Raw genomic sequence first — 25488 nt, forward strand, 5'->3', positions numbered from 1 at the left:
AAATACCGCATGTTTTCCTCTTCGCTGCCCCACCCCAGATCCCGATTCCCCACCCCGTCCCATCCCACCCTGGCCACTCCGCCCTAATCTGACTTCTCTCCGTCGTCGTCTTGGTGAGCGTCGCCGTCATGGCCATTCTTGTCCTCCTTGGACAGGTGGGCTTGGGAGCCCAGGGCAGAGAGAGAGAGGAGCCCGGTGCTTGCGCTGACGGCGGGGAGAGATGGAGGCTGCAATCCCACTGGCAGTGGAGTCAAGGGAAGAGCGAGAGCTTGGAGCTGGGAGAGCTGGTGAGCCTGAAGCTGCTGCTGTAGGAAAACGAGGAGGAGAGAGAAAGAGGCGAGAAAAGAGGGCCGAGTGAGTGGCAGATGTCCATGGCAGAGAAAAATCAATTTGCTGCATTTTAGAATCACAGAAGCATAAGAGTTGGAAGAGACCACAAGGTTATAGAGTCCAACCCCCATTCTGCCATGCAGGAACACCAATCAAAGCACCCCAACCAACCAACAGATGGCCTAAAAACCTCCAAAGACAATCAATTGACTGATCCTGTTTTGCGCATGGATAGGACTCGCTGTTGTGTACCTCCCAAGTCATTTCCATCTTATAACAACCCAACAATGAAGCAATCAAGGGGGTTTCTTGGCCAGATTTCTTTGGAAGGGGGTTGGCATGCCCATGGGATATCATCGGTAAGAATACCCCACCAGAGGCTGTAGTTGATGGACAGCAGATGCCCCTTGGGTTTCAAAGGATAGCAGACCATGAGGGTCTCATAACCGAATGCTGCACCCGACTGAGGTGTCATCACAGTGCTGTCTGAACTCTGAACCTCCCACACTCCCCTAGGGACACCTCGGCTTCACACCACAGCCACTAACCAATTCCCATAAGGAGAATCACTAACCCGGATAATGGAGTTCAGCTCTGGTGCGGTCACTTGCTTGGCTCGCTCGATGGCTCCCAGGACCTGTTGTTGGTGCTGCAGACAGAGAAAGAAAGACAATGCAATACTGGGTTGTGTGCACGCTGGGGGGAAAGCAGGAGGAGAGTGTGGCGGGGGAGGACTGAATAAGCAAAGGGGTGTCTTTTTCTCTGCAAATTGATTTTTTTTACCATGTTTCCGTACCAAGGTAAATATGAAAAATATAAAAGATGACCAAAAAAATAGAAGAGAGCTGGCAGTGTGATGCAGTGCCCAAAAAAGGCCAATATAATTCTAGGCTGCATCAATAGGAGTATAGTAAGGAGTGCAGTAATAGTACCACCCTATTCTGCTTTGGTCAACTCTCACCTAGAATACTATGTCCAGTTCTGGGCACCACATATGAAACTGATATTGACAAGATGGAGCATGTCCAGAAAATGGTGACCCAAGATGATCAAAAGTCTGGAAATCAAGCCTTATGAGTAGCTGGGCATGTTTAGCTTCGAAAAGAGAAGACTGAGTGGTGGCATGGTAGCAATCTTTAAATTTCTGAAAGGGTGTCATTGAGAAGATGGAGCAAGTAGAGTTCCCAAGTCACTCAAATGTTAAGGGATCTTAGGAAATGACACATCATAAGGTCTCACATGTCTGGTATAGAGTTGGTCCTCCATATCCATGGATTTTTTTTATCCATAGATTCAACCATCCACAGTGTTGCATACCTTGATTTTGCCATTTTATATAAGAGCTACCATTTCACTATGCCATTGTTCTTAATGGGACTTGAGCATCCATGGATTTTGGTATCCATGGTGGGTTCTGGAACCAAACTCCAGTGGATACTAAGGGCCCACTGTACTAGTGTTTGTATCTTCTCAGGTAGAAACACCGGTGGAGGATTTGCTACAAGGGGAAAGATCTGGCGAAGGGGGGAACAGACCAGGAATCAGGGACGTAGTGAGTTGTGTGGGCCTTATCGCCACATCAGGAGGGTGCCAGGTTGGTACACCAAGTTGCAAAACAAGGTTACTGGGGAGATCAAGATGAATACCGAAGGGATCCAATAAAGATCCCCTCTTAATTCCCCCCCATTTAGTTAGGAAAACAACCCTCTTCCAGTCCCTGAACGTTCCCAACCGGGGAGGTGAAAAATAACACAGACAAAAGGTTACCTCTTGCGAAAGGTAGGGCAAGACCTGGGCACAGATTCCATTTAACCGCTTGACAATTTCAGCCTGAAAAGGGAAGAGACAGAGAGCGCCAGTTGGAAAGATGCCAACATAGTTTTGCAAATGTACTATTTGGAGATTGGGGACACTTCAACCCTTTCTCGGGGAATGGTGATCTAAATTAGCTTGTGTGCACGCATGCACATATATATATATATATATATATATATATATATATATGAGAACATATCCATTCTTCTGCTTGGAATCTTTTTTTAGAATATGCCAAGCAATAAGCCGGAGTACTTTTAAGGAGGGGGGAAAGGAAACAACAAGACTTAAAATGGAGAGAAAAGGGCAAAGTTCGCATTTTGCAACCACAGTTGCATTACAGGTTCTGTCCAAAGGGCACCCAGAGCTTTTAAAATAGTTTTTAAAGGCATCCTATTCTGATGTTCTTTTTTAAACCAAGAATTGTAACTCTTGTAATGGAGTAAGCAAGACAGAGAACAAACATCTCCCCCATATCATGCTTCTCCAAGGGTAGTGGAACTCCCATCTGCACAGTAAATCCCATTGTGGGAGAAAGGCGGGATATAAATCCTTGAAATAAATAAATGAAGTAATTTTTAAAAATATAGTCCACTATCCTGTTGGGGAAAGACAAGCCAAGGGTTTGAAACTAGGCTAGGGGTGATAAATCATGCACCCTTTCAGACGTTGTTGGGATGCAACTCCCAGCAATGGCAAGCAATGACGGGAAATGCAATCCAATATCCGAAGACACATAGAAGCCACACTCTTGTGTGAGCTGGTGATCATTTTCCACCAACAAACCTGTAAGGGCCTGCCTTGGGGTGGCCCCCACAACCATGCACATATTGGGAAATTAAAGTGGTAATGAAGAAGTGGGTTCCCTTTCTCATGTTGAGGTTAACAGCCGCTCCCTGATCCTTAGCAAGGATGGAGGTCACAACTTAAAAAGTGCAGACAGGAAGGCAGAAGACGCCAATCCCAAGGACGTTCTTACTATATTGATTTATATTGCACCAATAGGGCATCCTTTTGGCTTGACGGAGAACTGAGTCTTTGCCCCAAAGAACATACAATGTAGAATTCAGCCCAATCGCAGAAAAACAAGCAGAGAAGGAAATGGTTGGGTGGGCGCCACAGGGAAGAATGGTAAATCTTTACAGGAACTATCTGAGATGATGAACCTACTTTGCAGACAGTGTCAGATGCTGCTGGTAAGGAGGAGACGGGGATTAATGCCTTCAGCAGCCCCTGAAAAGTTTGGACTACAACCCGGAACGGATTCCCCCTCCCCCTGGCATAGCAGCAACCAGCCGCCAACCGGGAAGCGGGTTTGCTGTCGGTCACGCTCCTCGAGGCGGCTTCGTTCAACAAGGCAACCCCGTCAAGACAAATTACCCAGCGAGATCTCACCTGTTTGTGCATTTCGATGTTGAGCCCGTAGGACATCTCATAGTACTGGGAAAGGAGAAGGAATCATAGATTTCAAAAGAGACAAAGGAAAGGAAAGAAGAAGGAGAATCAACAATATAAGATTACAGCTTGCCAGATCACATCCATACAAAATGCAAAACGCAGCCTGCGGGCCGTATGTGAAGAGTAGGGTAGAAATGCAATTAATAAGAATAATAGTATGTGGCTCCCTAGCATTATATTTGTGGCCCACCAGGAGTTGCTCCAAAGTGTCCTATAGTGATAAGGGGGGACATTTTGGCCACATTTATGTTTGTCTCAACTTTGGCCCAGGGCAATGCTTCCCATTGTAATAAGTCCGTCTTAGGGGCCCCCATAAGTCAGGCACACAACAACAACAACACAACTCCTTTTCTCTACCCAACCATGGAAGATCTTAAGATTGGAAAAAGGAAGGTTTTTCTTTCCTTCTGAGCCGAGTCGTGCCATAGGGTTACTGTCACATTCGTAAAGACTTATTGTTGTTTCCAACTATTAGTATTTTGTTATTGTTGTGTGCCTTCAAGTCGTAGGGTGGTGTAGTGGTTTGAGTAATGGGCTACAACTCTGGAGACCAGCATTCGATTCCTGGCTCGGCCATGGAAACCCACTGGGTGACCACTGCAAGTCACACTCTCTCAGCCTCAGAGGAAGGCAATGGCAAACCCCCTCTAAAGAAACGTGCCATGAAAACCCCATGATAGGGTCGCCATAAGTCGGAAACAACTTGAAGGCATGCAACAACAACTGCAACAACCAGAGAACTCCGAAAGAGGTATACCCACACAATCCAAAAATGACATCGGAGAAGAAACGGATAGAGAAGGCATCCCATTGGGTGTTTGTCCTTTATTTCTTATTTTCTGAAGCTGGCACTCCTCTGAGAGATAGGAACCATCCATTTTCCCTTCGCTCTTATCTCCTCTCTCCAGGGGAGGCCTGCCTCGCTACAGCTGGAGAAATCTTTTCTCGTCAGCGCTAATGACTCCTTGATGGCGGAAAATAAAAATCCATCAAGCTGGAGCCTCTCAGCTGTGACAAACACAGCCGGCGACCTCCAAGGAGACAGCGGCGCACTCCACCTGGAACATGGCCGCACTGCGCTCGTTGGGTTCAAAACCAACCGGGTTTTGTGCCAAACGGAGCATCAGCCAGACCCGTGCCGGTCAAAAGCCCAACCCTCTGCAATTCTCTATATAAAAATGGCACACCAATTCTTAATGCATTTTGCAGAAATTCGAGGGAACTGATAACATTTTAGTCCTGAAGTTCCCCCTATTAGAATCATAGAATCCTAGAGTTGGAAGGGACCCCCAGAGGACATCCATTCCAACCCCGATCTGGCATGCTGGAAGAGACAATCCAAGCAAAGTAGTATTACAGTGCGCCAACACCCTACGTGAAGCCATGCGACAATTAATCAAATGGCACATGTTCCCCTGGCGTACATGCCGCGCCATGAACATGGGCCCCTTTGTTTGCAATGGGGCATGAGCATACGCAGAATCCCCATTACGTGGGGGAATCTGGAACGCATCCGCTGCGTAAGGGAAGGGCCCTTGTATTACTACTACAGCCAGCACTCCGTATCCATGGATTTTCTTGGATTCAAGCATGCACGGTTTGACAACATTTTAAAAAGGTATACATTCTCAAAAGCAAACCTTGATTATGCCATTTTATACAAGGGACATCATTTTACTCTGCCACTGCATTTCATGGGGCTTGAGCACCCACACATTTTGGGATCCATAGGGGTCCTGGAACCAAACCCCAGCAGATAACAAGGGCCCACTGTATTACTATTTCTTTATTTATTATATACTTTTCTCCCAAAATTAGGCCCCAAAGCAGTTACTGCTATTACGACTACCACCAGTACTACTAGTGGTACTACTGTCAGCCCTCTGTATCCACAGATTCCTTATCCACGGAATCAAGCATCTATGGCTTGAAAATGTTTTTTAAAATATCTGCCTTCCAAAAAGCAAACCCTGAGTTTGTCATTTTAAATAAGGGGCACCATTTTACCAGCCAGCGTAGTGTAGTGGTTTCAGCGTTGGACTATGACTTTGGAGACCAGGTTCAAAACCCAGAAACCTACTGGGAGACCTTGGGCAAGTCACACTCTCCCAGCCTCAGAGGATGGCAATGGCAAAAAACCCTCTGAAGAAACTTGCCAAGAAAACTCCCATGACAGGTTCGCCTTAGGGTTCCCATAAATTGGGAATGACATGAAGGCATACAATTTAGTACCAACCACACATGCTCACAGCTTGTCATTCAAACACAGAGACATACACATACAGAGGGTGGAACTGAGCTTTCAGCCTTACGTTTCGAGTCCTTAAGGCAAGGAGAAGCAACAACCCAAGCCTTCAGTTTGTTCCCTGTCATTCTCACCAAGCCCAACCCTCCCTCTTTCTATCTCGAGTGCGAAACTTACCATCACGTAATGGCGCTGCATTTCTGACTTCTCACTTGCAAGTTTATCGCATTCCAACTTCAGGCTGGAGGAACAGAGATTATGGCCGACGGATGGGATGGTGGAGGACCAGCAACGCACAGGGACAAAAGAGAGAGAGAGAGAGAGGAAGAAAATCACTGCCACTGTCCAGATGAAAAATCACACAAATTTGTTTGCATTGTTTGAGAAGAGGCATTCCAGCTTCCCATTCCCTCAAAGGAAGGAATACTGTTTCATTGTGCCAGTACTTTCCGGCACTGTAGTGGTGTGAGCATTGGGCTATGGCCCTGGAGAGCAGGGCTTGAATCCCTACTCAGCCATGCAAACCCACTGGGTGACCATTGCAAGTCACACTCTCTCAGCCTCAAAGGATGGCAAGGGCAAACCACCTCTAAAGAAACTGGCCAAGAAAACCCCCATGATAGGTTCGCCTTAAGGTCCCCATAAATTGGGAACGACATGAAGGCAATGCAACAACACAGGATAATGCCTGCATGTTTTACAGCAAACATCATCTGAGAAGAGGCATTCCCTCACAAGAGGGAATGCCTCTTCCTAAAAATTCAGCAACTCAGTTTTCTACTTCAGGTTTCCCAGCAATTGATACTCAGAGGTATATTGCAATCTGTGAATCAAATGTGGCCCTAGCAACTACATGGCCCCCTCCCCAGATTTTTGAACTCATCAAAACCTGTGTGTATGTGTGCATGCATGTGCGCATGCCTTTAAAGTCACTTGTTGACTTATGGTGACCGCATGAACGTCATAGGGTTTTCTTTGGCAAGGACTCTCATCCAAGGTGGTTTTGCCAGTTCCTTCCACTGAAATAGAGCTTGATGTTCACTGGCAGTCTCCCATCCAAGTATTAACCAAGGCTGACCTTGCTTAGCTTCCAAGATCAGATGGGACCTGGTGCCTTTAAGGCAGTAGTCCCCAAGCTGTGCCCTTTAAGAGATTATGGACTTCAGCTCCCAGAAGCCTCAGCCATGTTGGCAAGTAGTATGGGATTCTGGGAGCTGAAGTCCAAAATCCCTTAAAGAACACAGTTTGGGGACCACTGCTTTAAGCTATTTAGGTCTATCAAAAGCTTTATTCTCCATCAATTTTTCTAGTTCCCATTCGAAAATCACTTAAGGTATTTGTCAGCGTTAGGTAGGGATAGAAAGAATATTAAAAATTATTACTTTTAAAATGTAAAATGCCCATTTTCGGCAATGAAAATAAGATTGTATGTACAGCGCTGTGTAAATTTACAGCGCTTCATAAATAAAGGTTAATAATAATAATAATAATAATAATAATAATAATAATATTTCTGCACAGAAAACAGCAATAATAGTTCACCTGTTTGCTGCACAATGCTGTTTTCTGTGCAAATGCACCATCCGTGAGCCTGGCGCAGAGTAAATAATCCCAGGCTGCAAACAGTTTTAGGTCCAAATAATCCAGTTTGACAGTACTTTAACTGCCCTGGCTCAGTGCTAGGGAATCCTGGGAAATGTAGTTTCTTGTGACACAGGAGCTCTCTGACAGAGAACGCCAAATATCTCACAAAACTACAAGTCCCAGAATTCCGTGTCATTGAGCCAAAGCACTTAAAGCAGTGTCAAACTGGATTATTTCTGCAGCAGGTTTTGACACTTAGAAAAATGCACACTTCTTGAAAACTCTTGTTGCTTTTTTGGGATCAAATCTAGCACTACCGCTAGGCAAATTTGCACACTTGATCTGACTTCAGGTCAGACCTTTCCTCCATTCCCTCCTCCCACTTCTACTTTGGATTGCAAATCTCTCCCCTATAATCCTGTCCGATTGAAAATGGGTGCAAATGTTTCCTTGGAGGAAGCCTGTTTTTGCATGCATTTGCAATATCCTTCTTTGGGGGGGTCTTTAAAACGTTAAGTGGCTGTCTTTCCAGAATGCTTCAGTTGTGTATTCCTGCATGGGCAGAGCGTTGGACTAGACCTTCCAGCTATGATTTTCTACTAGAAGGGGAAAATGAATAGAAAAGTTTGGGGAAAGGGGGATCACAAGGAAAACTTGCCTATGGTATTGAGCCTGAAGGAGCTGGAACTCGTCTTTGATCCGGTCGCAAGAATCTGACGTTGTGAACTTCAGCTGCTGTGGCAGATGAGAGGAACCCTAGCGCACCAGAGAGAAGGACAAACCGATATATCTTAGCCATCGCTAAAGGACAAGGACAGTGCTGAGTGTCAGCTGCATTTTACTTATTACATTTGGCACACATATTACTAGAGATCTGTTCCGGGACCCTTTGCGCAGAACCATTTTCGTATATAATTTGGGACCCTTTTTTTTTTCTTACTCAACAACGAAATGTTCTCTCAAGATATTTTCTAGATCCTCCCAGTGTGATTCTATGGTTCTATGTGTCCACCAGAAATTCAGGGACGTAGCCAAGGGGGGGGGGTTCTTGGGGTCCGGACCCCCCCTTCCATTAGAAAAATGAATGGTGCATGCTGCTGCACCGCCGCGCCCAAGCCCCATTATAATGGTGGCACTTCGTCTGGACCCCCCCTTCCTAAAATCCTGGCTACATCCCTGAAAAATTGACCATAGAGTCACACTGGAAGACCCAGAAATGCCTAGAGAATAGGACTCTAGGTCCTCCAGCGCAACAATCTGGAACCCTTTTTTTATCACTCAAAATGAATGAAATGTTATCTCTAGATATTTTGTAGGTCCTCCCAGTGCAATTCTATGGCTCTATGCTTCTAGCAGAAGTTGACCATAGAGTCCACCAGAAGCACTACTATTTTTTTAACCTGAGAGTATACCTCTCTAGGAATCTCTAAGTCTTCCAGTGCAACTCTATGGTCAACATCTGCCAGAGGGTGACCATATAATTGCGTTGGAGGACCTACAAAGGCCTAGAGAAGTCTTCTCTCTAGGAATCGCTACATCCTCCAGTGCGACGTCTGGCAGAGGTTGACCATAGAGTTGCGCTGGAGGAACCAGAGAGTCCTAGAGAGGACACAGGAATCCAATCCGTGAATAATCAAAGCCGCAAAAGTCAAAGCCGCAAATGGGAAGGGATGACTGTAACGCCTAGAGAACAGGAATCTCAAAATCCTCCAATACTACATGGCTCTTGCAGCCTCTTCCAGCTATAAGATTTTTAATTAATCCTATTACAAGGATGAATTTTAATTCTGTTTTTTAACATACTACTTTTAATGCGCACTTTCATATGCTTTGAACAGCACTGTTTTAATTGGTAAGCCGCTTTGTCTCTCAATTTCTTTAGGGGGAAAGCAAGATATAATTAAATATACTAGTAACTATAACACTAGGATGCGATGCATGGTGCGCAGGAAGAGGTGCTCAAATGTGATTTTTGTTTTCATGGTCAACAGTGCTCCAGAGCTTGTCAATGCTCATTTCCTGCGCAGAATGACTAACAGGTTCGTATCCTATATTTAGCACATCCAACACGATCGATTGCAGCACAATGGATAAACAGACAGATGGTGGGGACCATTTTCCATGGGAAGAATACGGCATTTGATATTTTCCCCCCATAGAATATTTTCTACCCCAGATCTCCAACTGCCCCAAAGGAGGAGTAGAGATATACAAGGCTGGGTTTCTTAGGAAGTTTTGTTTAGAGGAGGATTGCCATTGCCTTCCTCTGAGGCTGAGACAGTGTGACTTGCCCAAACTCACCCGCTGGGTTTCCACGGTCAAAGCGCAATGCAAACCCTGGTCTCCCAGAACCATAGCCCAATGCTCTAACCACTACACCAGGCTGATTCATCATAATAAAATATCGATTTACCATCGATCCATCCATCGGCTGAAGGGATCTGCTGCTGCACTTGCAACTTAGCATTGGATTTATAAGTGAAAATGAATAAAATCATATTTTTAAAATCAAAAAGAGGCCATCTAGAACTCATGCCAGCGGAAGGGGAAATACAGAACTTGTTGTTATCTTTTAAAACGTATAAATAAATGCGTCTCCAACTCCTATGTTCTCATTTATTTCTCTGTTCTAACAGTTAGACAAAGTTGCAGGAATTCCTCCATGAGGAACAAACTCCTAATTCATTTTTCTGCTCCAAGCTTTGCAAACGTTAGGCCAGAAATCATTAAAACTAGTACAGATTAAAATTGTATACAAATATCAGTATATCTATGGCATAGTGGTTTGAACGTCAGACGACAACTCAGGAGGCCGGGGTTCGAATCCCTGCTCAGCCATAAAAACCCACTGGGTGACCCTGGACAAGGCACACTCTCTCAGCCTCAGCTTGGCAATGCCAAACCCCCGATCTTTCCTCTCTCTCCCCGCAGATGTTTTGGACTTCAGTGCCCATCATCCCCCAGGACCCCCTCCCCCAGACCAACTGGTTAGGATTGCTTTTCCTATTCTTTCACTGTTGGACATCCCCAATGGCTCCCACAATTTGTTCTGTGCCCCAGTTACTCCCACAATTTCTTTTTCAGCCATGAAATTGCTCCCGCAATTTGTTTGGCACCCCCAATGCCTCCCAAAATTTGTTTTGCACCCAAAACTGCTCCCACAATTTCTTTGGCACCCACAATTGCTTTGCACCCTTCCCCCAGATTGTACCTACAATTTGTTTGGCACCCCAAACTCCTGCACCTCACTTTCTTTCCTTTGTGGCACCCCAACCCTTCCCCTGCACCCCACTTTCCTTTCCTCTTGACCTCAGGCCCTTCGGCCCAATCTTCTTCCTCTGCTCCCCATTTCCTACCTTGTTGCCCCCCCAATTCTTCCTATGAACCCCAATCTCTTTCTCTCTTGGCCTCCCAACTCTTCCTCTGCACCTCAATCTCTTTTCCCCTTGGTACCCCCAATCTTTCCTCTACACTGCAATTCTTCCTCTGCACCCCAAACTCCTTCCCTCTTGGACCCCCAAGCTCTCCTTTACACCCCAATCTCCTTCCACTGCACCCCCATTTCCTTGGCTTCCCAACTCTTCCTCTGCACCCCAATCCCCTTTGCTCTTGGTATCCCAGTCTTTCCCCTGCATCTCAGTTCTTCCTCTGCACCCGAATCTTCTTCCCTCTTGGCCCCAACCCCTCCTGTGCACCCCAATCTCCTTCCTCTGTACCCCAAAACTCTTTGTTCTTGTCCCTCCAACACTTCCTCTGCACCCCAATTTCTTTCTTTTGCCTCCCCAATCTCCTTCCTCACCAACCCCATTTCTTTCCTCTGCACTCCAATCCCCATTTACTCTTGGTGCCTCAACCCTTTCTCTGCACCCCTATCCACCCCTTGCACCTCCATTTCCTCCCTTCTTGGCTCCCAACCCTTCCTCTGCACCCCAGTTTCTTTCCTCTGCACCCAGTCTCTTTCCTTTTTGGCTCCCAATACTTCCTTTGCGCCTCAATCTTCTTCTTATGAACCCCTATTTCTTTCCTTCTTAGCCCCTCAACCCTTCCTCTGCACCCCAATTTTTCCTCTGTAGCTCAATTTTTTGTCTTAGTCCCCCAATATTTCCTCTGCACCCCAATTTCCTTCCCTCATAGCATCCCAATCCTTTCTTTGCACCCCAGGCCCCTTTATCTTGGTACCCCAGTCAATCATCTGCACCCCAGTTTCTTTCCTTTAAACCCCAACGTCCTTCCCTCTTGGCCTCCCAACACTTCCTCTGTACCCCAATCGCCTTTGCTCATGGCCCCCCATCTCTTCTTCTGAACCCCAATTTCCTTCCTCCATTTCCTTCTTCCTTTGGTACTCAACCCTTCTTCCCGGTTTCTTTCATTTGCAGCCCAATATCCTTTCTTATAACCCCCCCCCCCAATCCTTCCTCTGCACCCCATGCCCTTCCTCCCTGGCCCCCAGCTCTTCCTCTTGGGCCCCTATCCCCTTCCCTTATAGCCCCCCATCCCACCTTTGCACCCTAATCCCCTTTGCTCCCCAATCTTTCCTCTACACCCCAATTTCTTTTCTTTGCACCTCAATTTCCTTCCATCTAGGCCCCCTCAACCCTTCCTTCCATCATAATCTCCTTCCTTCTTAGCCCCCCAGCCCTTCCTCTATACCCCAATCCCCTTTCCTCTTGCCCCCCTAATCTTTCATTTGCACCCCAATCCTTTCCTCTTGCTCCCCAATCCTTCCTCTGCACCCCCATTACCTTCCTTCTTAGCCTCCCAACCCTTGCCCTGCACCCCAACATCTTTCCTCTGTACCTCAATCCCATTTGCTCTTGGCCCCCCATCCCCTTCCCCTATAGCCCCCCAATCCCTCCTTTGTACCCCAATCCCCATTCCTCTTGGCCTCCCAATCTTTACACCCCAATTTCTTTCCTTTGCACCCCTATTCCCTTCCTTCTAGTACCCCCCAATCCCTCCTTTGCACCCCAGTCTCCTTGCTCTGTACCCCACTCCCCTTTTCTCCTGGCCCCCAATCTTTCCTTTGCACCCCAACTTCTTTTCTTTGCACCCCAATCTCCTTCCTCTGAACCCCCATTCCCTTCCTTCCTAGCCCCCCCAACCCTTCCCCTGAACCCCAAACCCTTTCCCTCTTGGCCCCCCAATCTTTCCTTTGCACCCCAATCTCCTTCCCCTTGCCCCCCTTCCCCTATAGCCCCCCAAGCCCTCCTTTGACCCCTAAAGCTCCCCGATGCCCCTCTTTTGTGCCTTACCGAGTGCCGGCTTTGAGGAAACATCATGTCCCGCGGCGCCTGCCTGCCTTGCCTTGCCTTGCCTTGCCTGCTGCTGCTGCTGCTGCTGCTCCTCTTGGGCTCCGGATCCAGAGACTGCGGCAGCCGGCCTAGTCCCAAAGCAAGGCAGGCCCAGGGCCCTTTCCCTTCAGTCCCAGAGGAAGCAGATCAAGGCAGCGAAGGGGCAACAAAATAACCAAAGAGGAGGGAGGAAGCAAGCAAGGGAAGCAGGAGGCCTTGCAACGCCTTTGCAAACCAATTGCATATATATATATATATATATATATATGTGCAAAATTGCAACCCTGTTGCAAGACCTAGCTGTTTATTTGCTATTTGCAAGCCCTCCTTCTCCTTGGAGGAAGTCCACCGCCCCTCTGGCCTCTTAGGCCTGCCAGGCAATGCCTGCCTTTTTTTCTTTCCTTCCTTCCTTCCCTCTCTCTCTTTCTATTCCTCCTCCTTTCCCTCCTTCCCTTCTTCTCTCCTATTGTTTAATGGCGGCCTCTCCTGCGGCTTTCTTCGCAGTAGCACCACCTGCTGCTCTGCTACCGCATTTCCCAAGCCCTGGGTTGCCTGCTCCTCTCTCCTCCCTCTTTCTCTTTTTTCCACTCCTCCTTTTTTTCCTCTTTCCCCCTCCTCCTTCCCTTTCATTTTTTGCATGCTCCCTTTCCTCCTCTCCAGCCCTGGGGGCCTTCACAGACACTGTGGGGAACCTCTCCTGGGCAAGATTTGTGCAGAGGAGCTTTCCCCTGAGGCTGAGAGAGTGTGACTCCACCAAGGCCACTCACTGGGTTTCAATAGCCCAGCTGGGAATCAAACCCTGGTCTCCAGTCGCTCAAACCACTAGGCAGCGCAACCTCCTGGGTTTTCCTTTCTCCAGTAAAAATGTCTCTTATATGCCTGCCCACTTTCTCAAATGCTTTTAAAAGGTCCTGGTTTCCTTCTCATTCCGCTTTTCCCCTTCAGTTGCAGCAAATGCAATTCCAAGCACAAACCCACCAACTATCCCAGTTTGACAGGAGCTTGTCGCTGTTGTGTGCCTTCAAGTCCTTTCTGACTTATGACGACTCTTAGGCGAACCATTCATGGGGTTTTCTTGGCAAGATTGGTTCAGAGGAGCTTTGCCATGGCTTTCCCTTAAGGCTGAGAGAGCATGACTTGCAGAGCTGGGAATCGAACCCTGCTCTCCGGAGTCATAGTCCAATACCCAAACCGCTGCGCCACACTCCAGGCCCCATTCATCCTCTTTCATGCCACTCTATCAATTGCTTTAAAAACGTCCCGGTTTCCTCCTCCTGCTTCCCCCCACAATTGCAGCAAACTCAGTTCCAAGTGCGAACTCTGCAACTGTCCTCAGTTTGCCAGGAGCAGGCTCCATGAAATGCTTTTCAGACATCCTGGTTTCCTTCTCCTTCGACTTTTCCCTTCAGTTGCAGGCACCTCAGCCCCAAGTGAAAACCCTATGACTGTCTCCAGTTTGGTAGAGGCAGGACCTATTATTCCTCTGCCTTCCCATTTTCTCAGATGCTTTTAAAATGCCCTGGCTTCCTCCCATTTCCACCCCTCAATTGCAGCCAACTCCATTCCACATTATAGCCGTTTTAAATTATTGGAAGCTGCCTTGAATCCCATTTCGGGAGAAGGGCAGGATATAAACACAATAGAAAAACAAGCAAACCAGCTACGTCCCCAGTTTGGCAGGAGCAAGCCCCATTAATTCTCTGCCTTCCCACTTTCCCACCTGCTTTTAACATGTCCTGGATTCCTCTAATTTTCCCCAATTGCAGCAAACTCAGCTCCAAGTCCAAACTCTGCAAATGTCCCTACTTTGGCAGAGGAAAGCCCCATTAATTCTCTGCCTTCCCACTTTCCCACCTGCTTTTAACATGTCCTGGATTCCTCTAATTTTTCCCAATTGCAGCAAACTCAGCTCCAAGTCCAAACTCTCCAAATGTCCCTACTTTGGCAGAGGAAAGCCCCATTAATTCTTTGCCTTCCCACTTTCCCACCTGCTTTTAAAATGTCCTGGTTTCCTCCTCCCACTTTCAACCCCAATTGCAGCAAATTCAGCTCCAAGTGCAAATCCTCTGACTGTCCCTAGTTTGGCAGAGGAAGGCCCTCTTAATTTAAAATGCTTTTAAATGTCCCGATTTCCTCCTCTTGCTTTCCTCCCTCAGTTGCAGCAAACTGTGATGCATGGTTCCAAGACCTGGGGAAATTGCCCATTTCTGCTAGGAAGGGGCAGCAATGAAGGAGTGCAATAATAATACCAGGGGCCAGTGTGGTGTAGTGGCTTGGGCATCGGACTAGGACACTGGGAAACCAGTTTTCGAATCCTGGCCCTGAAACCCACCTTGGGCACGTCACACCCTCTCAACCTCAGCAGAAGGCAATGGCAAACGTCTCCTGAACAAATGTGGCCAAGGAAGCCCTAAGAGAGGGTTGGTCGGCATAAGCGAAAGGCACATAGTAAGAGAGCCAATGTGGTGAAGTGGTTGGGCTGGGACTCCGAGAGGCCCAGGTTAGAATCCTACTGGAAGACCTTGGACAAGTCACATTCTCTCAGCCTCAGAGGAAGACAATGGCAAATCTCTGACGAAAACCAGCCTAGAAAACCCAAAGGTAGATTGCCCAAAGTTGGCATTGACTTGAAGAGACACAGTAACAAAGACAGTATGGTGTAGTGGTTTCAGTATTGGCCTACGACTCTTTGGGAGACCAGGATTCGAGTCTTCGCTCAGCCATGGAAAAGCACTGGGTAACCTTGGGCAAGTCACACTGTCTCAGGGGACGACCATGGCAAAACGATATAATCATTTTCTGAAGGAAAAAATATCAGCTTGGTCCCACCTTTCCTAGGTTTTGGAAAGACTGAAGATGCTTAAAATGCCTGTTTGCAGCCCCATCTGTCTTACGTTTGCCTCATGTGATTTCTATACCATTTCTTATAGATGGCTTACGGCTCTCCAGGGTTAAAAGTGGCCTCTCTGAGAGACAAGGAGGCTCAGAGGTTATTTTTAAATGAATGGATAAATGAGAATACAGATGTAAAAAGAAGGAAGCCTCTCGTTGCTGGTGGTGTAGTCACATGCCTTTCCACGGATAAAACCCAAGACATTAATATTTCACAGATTAAAAACCAGGGTGCGAGTGAGCAAGTGAGACGAGAATGTGTTCGAGATGAAAAAGTTATGAACAAGGAAGAACAGACAAGTTTGCAGTTTGCTTTTGCCTGAGCTTGTTGGGAACGGCAAGGTTCTTCCTTTTCCTTTCGTTGAGTTAGTTGAGTGCAAACTATTTCTGCACTTTCGACTCAGTTTGCAGCAACTGAAGTAAGATGAGGACAAAGGAAGAAGGAAGGGAGCGAAAACGGGACATTTTAAAAGCACCTGAAAAGTGAGACGGTGGAGTATTAATCTAACTTCTGCATCCGCACTGCAGAAACAATCCAGTCTGACACCGCTTTAACTGCCATGGCTCATTGCTATGGAAAGCTGGGGAATGTAGTTTGTTGTGGCACCAGAGCTCTCTTGACAGAAAGGTCTCACAAAACGACACTTCCCAGAATCGAACGGGGGTTAAAGTGGTGTCAAACTGGATCACTTCTGCATTGCGGACCCAGCCCCAGTTGACCCTGTTGCACTTTCAAAAAGGCCTAGGAGTCCCTGGTGGTAGTTACTGCTCTAAACCCGGCATCTTAACTTCAGGTATGGGTAAATGACCCATTTGGGATGCCTCAATTTATTTAGACCTTCCTTATATTCAGCCTCTTCTGCGTTGCTCTTGAATTTCATCAATTTAAACCAGGGAGAGGGTTAAATTCCTGGGCTGCCGGAGGCCCCCTCCAAAGGAGGCTCTTTGTTGCTAAAAGGGAGTCTGAGGAAGCTGCCAAAAATAAATCCCTTTTAATGAAGTGCCTTTGTGAATTATTCAGATCCCCCCCCCTTCTCTCTCCTCTTTTGCATCCTGCATAAGGGGTTTGAGGGGGGCATTTTTCTCTTTCTCTATAGGAAGGGATCTGTGTAACGTTGACAGCATTATGTCATCCATACGCAAGGGGGACTGCACCATCCATAGGGCTGCCACATCTCAGATCTCTGCAGTTTTCATGGACATCTCCATCGCCAGGCTGGAGATGAGAAAGCAAATTCTTGTTTTGAATCATGGAATCATAGAGTTGGAAGAGACTGCAAGGGCCATCCAGTCCAACCCCCTGCCATGCAGGAAATCTAAATCAAAGCACGAAGAAAGGTCTGGATGCAGATCTCCAACTCACCTAGAAAAGCAATCGGTTTCCCGCAGACTGCAAGGATTGATCAATTTCTTGTTGCAACTTGCAAAGACTCTGTGTTGCAACTTGCAAAGACTCTATGGTCCAAAACATACTGCAGAAATAATCCAGTTTGAGACCACTTTAACTGCCCTGGCTCAATGCTAGGGAATCCTGGGAACTGTACTTTGCTGTGGCACCAGAACTCTCTACCAGAGAAGGCTAAACGTCTTGCAAAACTACAGTTCCCAGAACTGCCTAGCATTGAGCCAGTTCGAAATATTGTATAATAAATTACCCTCAAATCTACACGTCTAAAGTGTATACGAAACACAAATTAATCTAATGTTTAGACTGGGGTCCCCTCTCCAAGATTGTTCACAACGTCGATGCAAATATTCCAAAATCTGGAAAAAAATCCAAAATCCAAAGTACTTCTGGTCCGGAGCATTTCGAATAAGGGAGATCCAAGCTGTAGTCTGACGTGGCGCTACATCTCTCTGGATGGGAAATCTAAATTGTTGTGGTTGCGTGTCTCCGCCATATGGAGCCCCTAAGACAAACCTATCCTGGGGTTTTCTTGGCAAGATTTGTGCAGAAGGGGTTTGCCATGGCCGTCCTCTGTGGCTGAGAGAGTGTGACTTGCCCAAGGCCGATATCAATCGTAATTACCTTGCATCTTCCAGTAAGGGGTAGTAGAGATTTAAATTGAGATAGGTTAAAGGCCATTCTGCGCAGGGAAGCGTTCCCAGATTGTTATTTGATGTTTATTGTAATCTGTTGGTTGTATATTTTTTGTTGAATGTCACCGTGCATCAATTTTGTATTATATTCCATTTTCTAGAATGTACGCCACTGGCAGGTCTGCCCTATTTTACACTCATCCTTCCATAGTTGCGGCATTGATACTTGCGGCTTTGATCACTCACAGATTCGATTAATATGTTCTCTCTAGGAATATCTAGATCCTCCGGCGCAACTCTATGGTCAACTTTAACAAAAAGCTGCACTGAAAGACCTAGAGGTTCCTAGAGAGAATACTCTACAAGCCTTTGTAGCTCCTCCAGCGCAGTTCTATAGTCAGTGTCTGTCGGACGTTGACCATGGAGTTGTGCTGGAGGACCTAGAGATTCCTAGATAGAACACTCTACTAGGCCTTTGTAGCTCCTCCGGCGCAGTTCTATGGTTGATATCTGTTGGACGTTGACCACAGAGTTTCACTAGAGGACCTAGAGATTCCTAGAGAGGACACTCTACTAGGCCTTTGTAGCTCCTCCAGTACAGTTCTATGGTCAGTGTCTGTCGGACGTTGACCACAGAGTTTCACTGGAGGACCTAGAGATTCCTAGAGAGGTGTAAAATCATGGCGTTTTTGTTATTTGCGTTTTTTTCCATATTCACAGGAGTCTTGTGCCCCTAACCCTAGCGAATATGGAGGGACAAGTGTATTCTGTCTTTTGTACAGCACTGTGTAAACCTGCAGCATTCATAAATAAAGTTTAATAATAATATTAATAATAATAGCAGCTAAAAAACCCAACCCACACCTCCTTCCTCCAATTGCTTTTTTCTCCTCGCCGCTCTTTCCATTTCCAATGCTTAATTGATTAATAATGGCCTGCAAAAGACTGGGTCGAAGCCCTTTTGTGCCTAAGTACCGTTTTGTTTTTATTGCAGAGATCAGTAAATAAGGCTCGCCTTTGCGCTAGGCAAAGTAAATCGCAGGCATTGCAATTGTGGGGTTTTTTTTGGGGGGGGGTGTTCTCTAATTTAAAACCCACCCATGGGTGAGTACTTTGCACCCATCTGAAGCAGCTGGAAAAGGCATCCGTGGGTGGACAGAGAGAAATTGGAAAGGCGAGAGCGAAGGAAGAGGAAAGCCTTGACAGGAGGATAAATGGACAAACCGTTTCCTTCAGCCCTTGAAATAATTAAACGCTATTAAGTCTTGGGTGGCAAAGGATTTCCTTCTCCCCTCCCTCTTTTCCAATTTCTCCTTCTTTCCTCCCTCCTTTTTGATATATTTTCATTAAGGTGTAATTATCACCCATTTACTGCTTGAGATGCGAGGAATATTTCTCCTATCTGGCAGGAAAACACTCGATTTGTTTGGAAATGGAATAGCTGTTGCTTTTCCCCGGTGTCATCTGCACTGTAGAAGCAATCCAGTTTGACACCGCTTGAACTGCCATCGCTCCCTGCTATGGAATGCTGGGATTTGTAGTCTGTCGGGGAAGCAATGCTGTCGGACAAAGGCGTCATTTCCACTTACAGATACATTGGTGTGCGATCCGAATCGATGGATCGATTCGACATCGGATCGTAGCTCACACTACACTTGCCCAGATCGCATTTTGCGGCACCAAAATAACCCACTTGTGGTTCCCATTCATGAATGAATCGATTCAAAATGATTTGGTCCCAGCCGGCCGAAGGGGAAATTGGAATCAATTCCGATCCGCTTGTGGTTCACAGTTGAGCGGAATCGATTTATCTTTTTTTAACTTATAATTTCTATTAACGTCTAAAGACATACATTAATATACATAAACAGATCACATGCAAATAACTACATAGACAGACACAGCAAAATTAATAATGATGATGATGATAGTAGTAATAACCCCTCAGATATCACCCACATGTGCTTACATTATCTTCTAACCTAAATTAAACACACACACCCCCCAAAAACCCTAAAATAAATATTTTCGATTTATCAAAAAAGAAGTGGAAAAATCAGCATCAAAAAGATGGGGCTTAAATGGATCTAGAGCATAGTCCCCTTTTAATCACTTCACAGATTCAGATTAAGTTGGAACCAGGGTCGTTCGCAGCAGTTCAAACCAATTCACGATCCGATTTAAAAGGTAGTGGGAATGAGGCCAACGAAGACGAACTATTTCACAAAGTGAGAAATCCCAGCGTGGAGCCATGGCGGTTAAAGCGGTGTCAAACTGCCGCTGGAAGGAGCTTGCAGAGGTGACACAAACTCCCTTGTTGCAATTGCAGTTTGAGTTTCTAGTTTGAGACTGCTTTAACTGCCCCGGTTTTAACTATGGCCCCATACAGACTGCCAAAATAAAGCTGCTTCGGGTCACTTTGGAGGTATGCTGTTTAAATGATGCATGTGTCCTAACAGTCCGGAAGCTGTGCCAAAGCTACGATCCAGTCCTAAGGAATGGAGTGCAGCTTTGGCGCGACTTCCAGGCTCTTAGGATGCATGCATCATTTAAACAGCATATCTCCAAAGTGACCCGAAGCAGCTTTATTTTGGCAGTCTGTATGGGGCCATAGTTCATTGTGGTGCCAGAGCTCTCTGACAAGAGGAGGCTAAATGTCTTACAAAAGTACAGTTCTCAGGATTCCCTAGCACTGAGCCAGGGCAGTTAAAGCGGTCTCAAATCGGATTATGTCTGCAGTGTGTTTTGGACCTAGGAGTCCATCCACACTGCAGAAATAATCCAGCTTCGCACCGCTTTAGCTATCATCGCTCAGTGCTATGGAATCCTAGGAATGGTGACAAGTGGAATTTGTTGGGGCAAACTACCATTCCCAGTAAGCCGACCTGAGTCCCAGTCCTGGGAGAAGGGTGGAATATAAACATAATAGCATTCAGCCATGGCGGTTAAATTGGTGTCAAACCAGTCCCAGCATTCCATTTTAATCCAGCCATTCTGACTTCACAAAGTACGCCACCGACTTTAATAATTCTTGCCTGTAGGCCTTCTGAAAGCACTGGGTCCGAGTTCGACTCTATCGCTCCTTGTTTCAAAAATACGCAGGCTGGCTTTAATTTCCCTGCTCCGCGTGCCACCCTGAGCACCGCGTGTTCCATCAAAGCGCAACCGGTCCACCTTTCATGGCCCAAGAGTAAGCATCAAACCGTGCGCCGCGTCTTCCCGGAGGCCCTCTGCTTTTTAGATCACGTTCGGCCTGCTAAGTCTGGTCCTGGAAGCGAAATCCCTAGTTAGAAAAGGGACGCCTTTGCTCTCTCTTTGATATGGAGCTCTCGCACACCATGCTCCAATTTCCATTCCTGCAAAAAAAAAACAAGGGAAGAAGAAGAAAGGAAGTCAGCGTGGGGGAAAGCAAACATCTCTTTCTCGGCATCCCTGGCTTTGTAGGTTTATCTCATGCCCAAAGTGAGGGAGGGAATAGGGTGACCAGGTGTCCTCCTTTCCCCAGACATGTCCTACCTTTCAGCCTTCTGGCCAGGAGGAATTGCAAACTGTCCTCCATGCAGAGCATTACTAAGAAGCCCAATGAGTACAGGGTGACCAGGTGTCCTCTTTTCCCCAGACATGTCCGACATTTCCGCCTTCAGTCCAGGAGGAATCCCAAAATGTCCTCCACATAGAGCATGACTAAGAACCCCAATGAGTAGAAGGTGTCCTGCTTTTCCCAGACATGTCCTACCTTTCAACCTTCTGTCCAGGAGGAATCCCAAAATGTCTTTCATGGAGAGTATGACTAAGAAGCCTATTGGGTAGAAGGCATCCTGCTTTTCCCAGACGTGTCTGACATTTCTGTCTTCTGTCCAGGAGGAATCCCAAAATGTCTTCCGCGTAGAGCATGACTAAGAAGCCCACTAAGGCGTCTTACTTTTCCCAGCCATGTCCTACCTTTCAACTTTCTGTCACTGTGAAATCCCAAAATATCTTCCATGTAGAGCATGACTATGAAGCCCATTGAGTCCAGGGTGATGACTAGGTGTCCTCCTTTTCCAGGACATATCCTACCTTTCAAGCTCCTGTCCAGGAGGAATCCCAAACTGTCCTCCATTATGAGCGTGACCAAGAAGCATGAATTTCTGATTTATATGAGTGCGTCAAGCTTTGATTTTAGAATGTCCAACATTTCCCTTGAATGTCCTACATTTTGCAGTGCCTTGTCTTCCTTTCCAGTTAGGACATCTGGTCACCTTGGGGAGAAAGGAGATGAAGAATATTTACAAGAGGGGTATTTCTTTTTACCCTAGTTTGCTATCAAACCTAAGTACTCAACCAGGGGAAAACTGAACACTTGGGGTGCATCCAAACTGCGGAAATAATCCAGTTTGATGCCACTTTAACTGCTATGGTCCAGTGCTACGCAATCAGGGAGTTTGTAGTTTGTTGTGGCACCAGAGCTCTCTGAGGGAGAAGGCTAAATGTCTCAAAATCGACAAACCCCAGAACAACAAATGTATTTTCAGCCTGCAAAGTGGCAGAATTAAAGTTGGCATGTACTTTCAGGCAAGGTGTAATGGTTTAAGTGTTGGATGAGGGACCAGGGTTCGAATCCCCGTTCCGACATGGAAACCCACTGGATGACATATGCTCTCAGCCTAGCGAAAGGCAACAGCAAACCTCCTCTGAACAAATCTTGGCAAGAAAACCTCAAGATATGGGGGAAACCCCAAAGTTGACCCTATTATGGGATTTTCTTGGCAAGATTTGTTCAGGGGAGGCTTGCCATTGCCTTCCCCTGAGGCTGAGAGAGTGTGACTTCCCAAACTCAGAGGGTTTCCATGGTTGAGCGGGGATTCGAATCCTGGTCCAATCCACATCCTCCAGATAGGTTCAGCACTTTGGATAAGCCATGGAATATTCGGACTAAAACCCAGAGCAGAGTCATTACCGCTACTGAAATGGGAGTTATTCCTCAATCTGGCATGGCTTTGCAAATTGCAATGGGAGCTTCAAAACCCTTATAAGGCCTGATTTGGAGGGATATGAGATTTAATTGAAATATCTTCTAAGAGCTTTTGAAGCATTTCTGCATCAGACTCAGAAGCAAAGGACGACAGCGCCGTCTGCTGGCAAGAGAGAGAAAAGAAAGTGCGTGAAGAATCCTATCATCAAACCATAAGTTGTCATTTGTTGTTGCTGTTGTGTGCCTTCAAGTGGTTTCCGACATAAAGCCAACCCTAAGGTGAACCTATAGTGGGGCTTTCTTGGCCAGATTGGTTCAGAGGATTTCTTCCCCTGAGGCTGAGAGAGTGTGACTTGCCCAAAGTGGGTTTCATGGCCAAGCGGGAGAATTGAACCTTGGGCTCCAGTGTCATAGTCCAACACTCAAACCCCTGATGCCATGAAAACCACGGGATCACAGAGTTGAAAGAGACCCCAAAAGTCATCCAGTCCAATCTTATTTATCCTCCTGCCATGCAGGAATCAACATAGAGGAATAGAGACCAGATGGCCGTGTGTCAGGGGTGCTTTGATTGTGTATTCCTGCATGGCAGGGGGTTGGACTGGATGGCTACTCCAGCAGACGTTGACCACAGAGTTGCACTGGAGGACCTAGAGCTTCCTAGAGAGAACACTTCTCTAGGTGTTTGTAGTCCTCCAAGTCAATTCAATGGTCAACGTCCAGCAGATGTTGACCACAGAGTTGCACTGGAGGACCTAGAGATTCCTAGAGAGGTGCTCTCTCAAGAAAACCCAGCGTGGTGCCAGTGGTTTGAGTGTTGGACTACAACACTGGAGGTCAGGGTTCGAATCCCACCTTGGCCATGAGACCCATTGGGAGACCTTGGGCGAGTCGCACTTTCTTAGCCTCAGGGGAAAGCCATGGCAAACCTCCTCTGAACAAACCTTGCCAAGAAAACCCCATGAACAGTTCGCTTTAGGGTCGCCATAAGTCGGAAAGGATGTGAAGGCACACAACACATGAATGAATAGGAACAAAATCTGGGAGTTCACAATCCGTTTGGATGCGTCCTTACACTTCTTGTTACTTAAACTGAATAAGAAACCCATTTTCCCTTGAGCTTTGGAGTTTGAACCCTGCAGGGCAGATAAGAGTAATATGATTACAATTAAGATCTTTGGCACTCGTTTCTTATAGTCGCCTGAATCTCCCACGAACGGCCCATAAATGCAAAGCTCCTCTGAGCCAATCTTGCCAAGAAGACCCCAATATAGGATCGCTTCAGGGTGGCCATACGTCAGAAACAAAAGGCAACCCTGTCCTGGGGTTTTCTTGTCCACATTTGTTCAGAGGGTCTTTGCCATTGCCTTCCCTTGAGGCTGAGAGAGTGTGACTTCTTGCCCAACGTCATTCAATGGGTTTCTATGGCTGAGCCAGAATTTGAACCCTGGTCTCCAGAGTCATAGTCCATAGGTGAGAGAACTCTCAGAATTGTAATCCTTATCTATCTATATTATAATCTATATGTATAATCTACCTATATTATACTATATTATAGTATAATATCACATAATCTACCTATGTTATAATACCATTATATATTTACAAACATATATACATATATGTAATTACTGTATATATATATATCTACATGGGCCTTTCATGTCACACACACACATGCATATATATATAATTTATATTTATGTAACTATATATATATATGTATAGGTATATGCACATACACACACATATATATATTGTACATATACAGACACACATACACACACATATAATTATATGTCTATATTTATATGGGCCTTTCATTTCACACACACACACGTGTGTGTGTGTGTATATAGATATATATAATTTATATTTATGTAAATATATATATATGTGTGTGTGTGTGTGTGTGTGTGTATATATATATATATATGGGCCTTTCATTTCACACAAACACGTGTATAAATATAATTTATATTTATATATTTAGTATAAATTACAAATTATTATGTATATATACTCTCTCTCTCTCTCACACACACATATATACATGTAATTATATATCTGTATTTATATGGGCCTTTCACTTCACACACACACACACATGTATATAATTTATACTATATATATATACACACACACACATATATATACACACACACATAATTATATATCTATATGGCCCTTTCATATCACACACACACACATATAATATATATATATTTATATGGGCTTTTCATTTAACACACACACATGTATATACATAATTTATACTATATATATATATATATATATATATACACATACACACACACACACAAACTCACACACACACATATATACAGACATACATAATTACATATCTATATCTATATGGCCCTTTCATATCACACACACACATATAATATATATATATATTTCTATGGGCTTTTCATTTAACACACACACATGTATATACATAATTTATACTATATATATATATATATACATATATATATATATATATACACACAAACTCACACACACACATATATAGACATACATAATTACATATCTATATCTATATGGCACTTTCATATCACACACACATGTGTATATATATATATATATATACACACATACATATATATAGTATATACATATATTTAATTTAATACACATATACATATAGACTGTATATAGGCATTGGGTCCTCTCTAGCCCTCCCTCTCGCTCCCCTGAGTCCTCCACCGTCCCACAATGCCTTGCGCGCCCGAGGCGCATGCGCACTCCACTCGGCCCCCTTCCCCTCACCGTCCAGTTCCTTCCTCCTCCCTCAGCAACACACTTTCTCCCTTCCTTCCGAAGCCCCACCCTCCTGCCTCTCCCTGATTGGC

The 25488-nt window shown here is 45.7% G+C and overlaps 1 protein-coding gene across 6 annotated transcripts; it reads right to left on the reverse strand.

The window, feature by feature from the left end:
- Nucleotides 1-74: 74 nt before the first annotated feature.
- Nucleotides 75-25446, reverse strand: TLE5 (TLE family member 5, transcriptional modulator). 6 transcript variants are annotated; one of them, XM_089537061.1, is made up of 9 exons: nt 25406-25446; nt 21715-21896; nt 20691-21011; nt 8091-8188; nt 6026-6089; nt 3541-3585; nt 2098-2160; nt 905-979; nt 75-305 (listed from the first exon to the last, which is right to left on the reverse strand). In XM_089537061.1, the coding sequence occupies exons 3-9, from the start codon at nt 20808-20810 to the stop codon at nt 84-86; spliced, it is 687 nt and encodes a 228-aa protein (XP_089393187.1). In that variant the 5' UTR covers nt 20811-21011; nt 21715-21896; nt 25406-25446; the 3' UTR covers nt 75-83. The 6 variants fall into 6 exon arrangements, with proteins under 6 accessions (XP_089393187.1, XP_089393186.1, XP_089393188.1 ...); XM_089537060.1 differs by having other exon boundaries at nt 21392-21896; XM_089537062.1 differs by having other exon boundaries at nt 75-302; nt 21172-21896.
- Nucleotides 25447-25488: the final 42 nt, after the last annotated feature.

This window comes from Sceloporus occidentalis, unplaced genomic scaffold, assembly GCF_023333645.1.
Source record: "Sceloporus occidentalis isolate IW3139 unplaced genomic scaffold, rSceOcc1.0.p SCAF_8, whole genome shotgun sequence".
NCBI lineage: Eukaryota > Metazoa > Chordata > Lepidosauria > Squamata > Phrynosomatidae > Sceloporus > Sceloporus occidentalis.